The 4,057-nt window shown below is 37.7% G+C and overlaps 2 protein-coding genes across 6 annotated transcripts in view; one reads left to right on the top strand and one right to left on the bottom strand.

The window, feature by feature from the left end:
* LOC116845358 (armadillo repeat-containing protein gudu) overlaps positions 1-4,057 on the top strand; it is a 14,276-nt gene that overhangs the window by 2,423 nt on the left and 7,796 nt on the right. For 2 of the 5 annotated variants that reach the window (XM_032817937.1, XM_032817941.1), the window contains exons 1-2: positions 2,798-2,941; positions 3,432-3,588. In XM_032817937.1, coding sequence (XP_032673828.1) covers positions 3,536-3,588 — 53 coding nt within the window. In that variant the 5' untranslated portion in view covers positions 2,798-2,941; positions 3,432-3,535. Of the gene's footprint in view, positions 1-2,791; positions 3,198-3,431; positions 3,589-4,057 lie in introns of those variants that run through there. The other 3 variants (XM_032817940.1, XM_032817938.1, XM_032817939.1) reach the window with 3 other exon arrangements.
* On the bottom strand, positions 904-1,949 carry LOC116845361 (28S ribosomal protein S21, mitochondrial). The gene is made up of 2 exons (XM_032817944.1): positions 1,815-1,949; positions 904-1,376 (listed from the first exon to the last, which is right to left on the bottom strand). Exon 2 carries the CDS (start codon positions 1,374-1,376, stop codon positions 1,104-1,106), a length of 273 nt encoding a protein of 90 aa, XP_032673835.1. The 5' UTR covers positions 1,815-1,949; the 3' UTR covers positions 904-1,103.

Below are 4,057 nucleotides of genomic sequence, written 5' to 3'. Positions count from 1 at the left end.
TCTCTCTCTCTCTCTCTCTCTCTCTCTCTCTCTCTCTCTCTCTCTCTCTCTCTCTCTCTCTCTCTCTCTCTCTCTCCCTCTCTCCCTCTCCCTCTCTCTCTCTCGTTTTCTCTTCGCTAACTTATTCTCTTCCTCCCTCGACAATCCCCGCTGGAAAACTTGGCATGACCGGCACCGTTATCTATTCAATTTTCGCAAAGTTGGCGGAGTCGTTGCCAAGAAAGCCGACCGGTCGGTCGGTTGGTTGGTTGGTCGGTCGGTCGGTCGGTCGGCCGGCCGACCTTTTTGTCTTTTCTCGCCTCTCTCGCGAAAGAAAGATGATGGAAGTCGCTTACGGAAAGAGGGTGGAAGGATAAAAAAAGAAAGAAAGAAAGGAGAGACGCGCGCTTTCCCGCGCGGACTTCCTTGAGTTACTTATGGCGCGAGATAGCGGCGTAACGCGTTCCTGTCCGTCGGGGCGATTTTTCATTTCTTTCCACAGTGCCGTATTAGCGTTTAAACGTATGCCGCGCCGTTGATCTATCAACGCGTTGCGCGCCATACTCGTTGGCCTCTCAGCGCGAGGAAATTTTGTTCCCCGAGAAGTGAGCAGAGTGCAGAGCTCGCTTTGGACGATTTATAAATTTACGACAGCATCCAAGACAAGATCCTGTATATTTCTTATGGATACGTAGTTACGTGTGCATTCATACATGTACAATTAGGATCACTTGGATCTTCTTTGGTAGATAAAATTTGGAATTGTACTGTTAAGTTAAAGATCGTCCAAAGCAAACTGTGTACTCAATATTTACATTCACATATAATGATACATGAAAATCTTCCAGTTTCAATAATAGACTGGGAAATAGTTTTGATATCAGAGCACTCAGTGCATTGATGAAAGGAATGAAAACAGAAAGGTAAGATAATATCTGTGTTATTTGAGCCAATTTACATGGCATATATGTGAAATAAAGATAATTGAAATAACTAGCGTTAACAGCATGTGACAGAATATTTTTTATATTTATAGTACTGATATTTCTAAGTAGATTATGGGTTAATTATCAGGTATAGTTTCCATATAATTGTATAATTTAAAATAGAATCCATAATCTCGCTTACGATGCACCAGGATAAGGATCGACTCTGTTCTTTCGAAGAAGAAACTCAATCTTTCTGGCCATGTCTTCGGTGTAAATTGCTTTGCATTTCTCAAAGTTGATTCTGCGCCTGACCTGAGTTGGTTTCTCAAAATACCTGGTGCGTCTATATTGGCCTAAGATATCCTCCTTGTGCAATATTCGACTTAACATGTGACATGCCTTGTCCACATCGTTGTTCTGCACAAAAATGGTACGGCTGAGGAACTGAGCATGTCTGGCTAGACCCATCTGAGAAAGAAATGTCAGAAATAATTGTATTTTCATAGATTTCCCACTATTTTTTTTATTCTACATAAAGTTACGATTCGCCCCCACAAATATAGCTGTCACGTGGAAAAATACTTAGAATACATATTTATTAAGGTTATTATAATGCCGTGAAAATAAATAAAATGTCACATTGCATATTCACAAATTTAAAGTGGATGTTTCGTCGGATATCATTAATAATATTAATATTAATCAATATATTATCGAATATAATTAATGTTATTTATGCGCGCAAGATTCCGCTTATAGGTTAGGTGGCGAACTATCGACTGCAGCCGCATTATTCTCACTGATCCCGATAATTTCGCTACACTGTTCACATATTCACTAAGCAAGTAACTCTTCTTAATAACAGATATCTCGATAAATAATTGATTCACTCGTAAATTGACATACCTTTTACACTCGAAATTCCGCACGTAACTAAATACTTCCTTCGATGCAAAGCGATGCAAGTGGTGCCATCTAACAATAACGGAATGTTCTCTGCGGCTCAAAATGATACGAATGGTGCCATCTATTGACAACAAGTTCGCATAAATTCTAGTTTTTAATTTATCTGTTCTTTGCAGATGAATTCTCTGGCTGCACTAGTTCTCTTTCTCTCTTCTTTACACCAATGGTCTGTTCTTTTCAGCTGTACTGCTGAACTGGTGCAATAAGTTAGAGTGAGAAAACATATACTTGTCTCACTTTAACTTATTGCACCAGTTCAGCAGTGCAGCTGAAAAGAACAGACCACAAGTCACAGCTATATATCTGTTTCTTTTTAAGTACAGAAAGTGTGCACTAATTCAACTACGAAGAGCAAACCTAACGATAAACAAATGAGGATTATCATCCGCATCATAAAAAAAAATCCGAGTCCCGTAATTTACCGATATAACCTATTTTCTACGAGATTTTTTTATCATATTTATTTTTCAAATTTATCAATATATAAAATATATCGACGTAGGAAAACGCGCGGAAAAGATAATCTGAAGATGCGTTTTTTTATGGAAAAAGCTAAGAACAATAAATAAATAAATTTTAAAAAATCGCGAAAGAAACGATAAATTGAACTTTATCAAATACCTAATTATTCATTTCTGATGGATATTCGCAAAAGAACCGTACGTGCCCTAAGAAAAGCACATTTAAGAGGGTGATGATGAGAAAGTAGACCACCAGACAATGGACAACCTAGAATGTAACAAGAATCTATTTTTAGGGTTGTTTTTGCTTATGCGTGTCAGAGGCATGTTGGCAGGAAAATCTCGAAGTATGCGTAAAAGATGCACAAATTACTTCTTGGTCTTTTAGATTGAGACCGAATCCCCATCGGCATATGCAAAGCCAGATGCTCAATGATATCAAGAGCAAAGTGACGGCGAACGGCGAAGCGTATACGTGTACGATAAACATTTGTTCATGTCGCACTGCCTCTCATATATTCTCTGGTTCTCTTGGCGACACGTGCATATTTCCACGGGACGCTCTATCGTGTTCTATCCGTTTCATTGGACTCGCGATCGCTCAATGTATTTGAAATCTTGTTTACGTTTCATTTTGTTCGCTATTCTCTTCTCCTCGGAACGAATCGACCAGCCCTCGATTTTACGTGTCGTAAATATTGATGATGAGAGGAGAGGACAGCGTTAACGGATATTGCAGGCAGCTTTTAACGGGACTTCTCTCATAATATGCGCGATATTTTTACGTGAAATTTTGCAATACGTTGACAAGTCTCTGTCTGTACGTGTTTTTCTCGAAAATAACTGGGAATTTCGCGGAGAGGTGTGTGTGTATATCGCATATGCCAAGAGAAAACTGACAGTTTCGCGAGAAACTGATGCACTTCACAGGCAACAGCTAGCGGCGCAGAAAATAACGGCGCATATTATTGGATATGTCATCAGTTGCTTCGTTCTTTTCATGATAGCGTCAAAGTTCTGTTATTTCGAGGGTGCCTTTCGATTCCGCGCGAGATTGGCGATAATTGTTTGATCAATAACGCACTCTATTTTCCAGCGTGGCAACTGTCACAAGGCATCCTGACTGTCAAAGACATAGAGTTGTCCACGGGGAAATCCTTCTCCGTTATCGTTCAAGTGAGAGAAACTTGATGCTTCAAAATGCCGCCGAAGAAAAAAAGAGATACCGTGACGTTAGAATTGGATGCCATTGAGTAAGTCTTAATTAATCGACATCCATTATGACAGATATATCTTTGACTCGTTGACAAGATGATACATTCCGTTTTTACCAAGATAATCTCGATTTTTTACCCTTCTCGGATTTTTTCGAGTATTATTCGATTCCGGATTTGACCAAACCGTTTCGATTTATTCCGATTTGGAGAATTTTTTAAATATTTCTGACAGAGAAAGAGCTTTTAAAAAGAATTCACAACTCTGACAGTAGTTTTGTTTATTTTTCTTAATTTGAAACAAGAATATAACAACGGTTTTATCTGAGCAACAATTTCTGCTTTTACTTATGCAGCAGTTTTTCATTGGTGTTAAATTATTTTTCACATGTCTATAAAAATAAAATATTATTTCATATGTATTTATATATATATATATATATATATATATATATATATATATATATATATATATATATATATATATATATATATATATATATATATA

The sequence above is a fragment of the Odontomachus brunneus genome, unplaced genomic scaffold (genome assembly GCF_010583005.1).
Source record: "Odontomachus brunneus isolate Ranch 3 - 2012 unplaced genomic scaffold, Obru_v1 Obru_scaffold_051, whole genome shotgun sequence".
NCBI lineage: Eukaryota > Metazoa > Arthropoda > Insecta > Hymenoptera > Formicidae > Odontomachus > Odontomachus brunneus.
This window is presented reverse-complemented; position numbering and strand designations above follow the sequence as displayed.

Bases quoted from the DNA above. Each gene is read 5' to 3' on its own strand.
- LOC116845361 (XM_032817944.1), bottom strand. From the start codon at position 1,376: ATGGGTCTAGCCAGACATGCTCAGTTCCTCAGCCGTACCATTTTTGTG.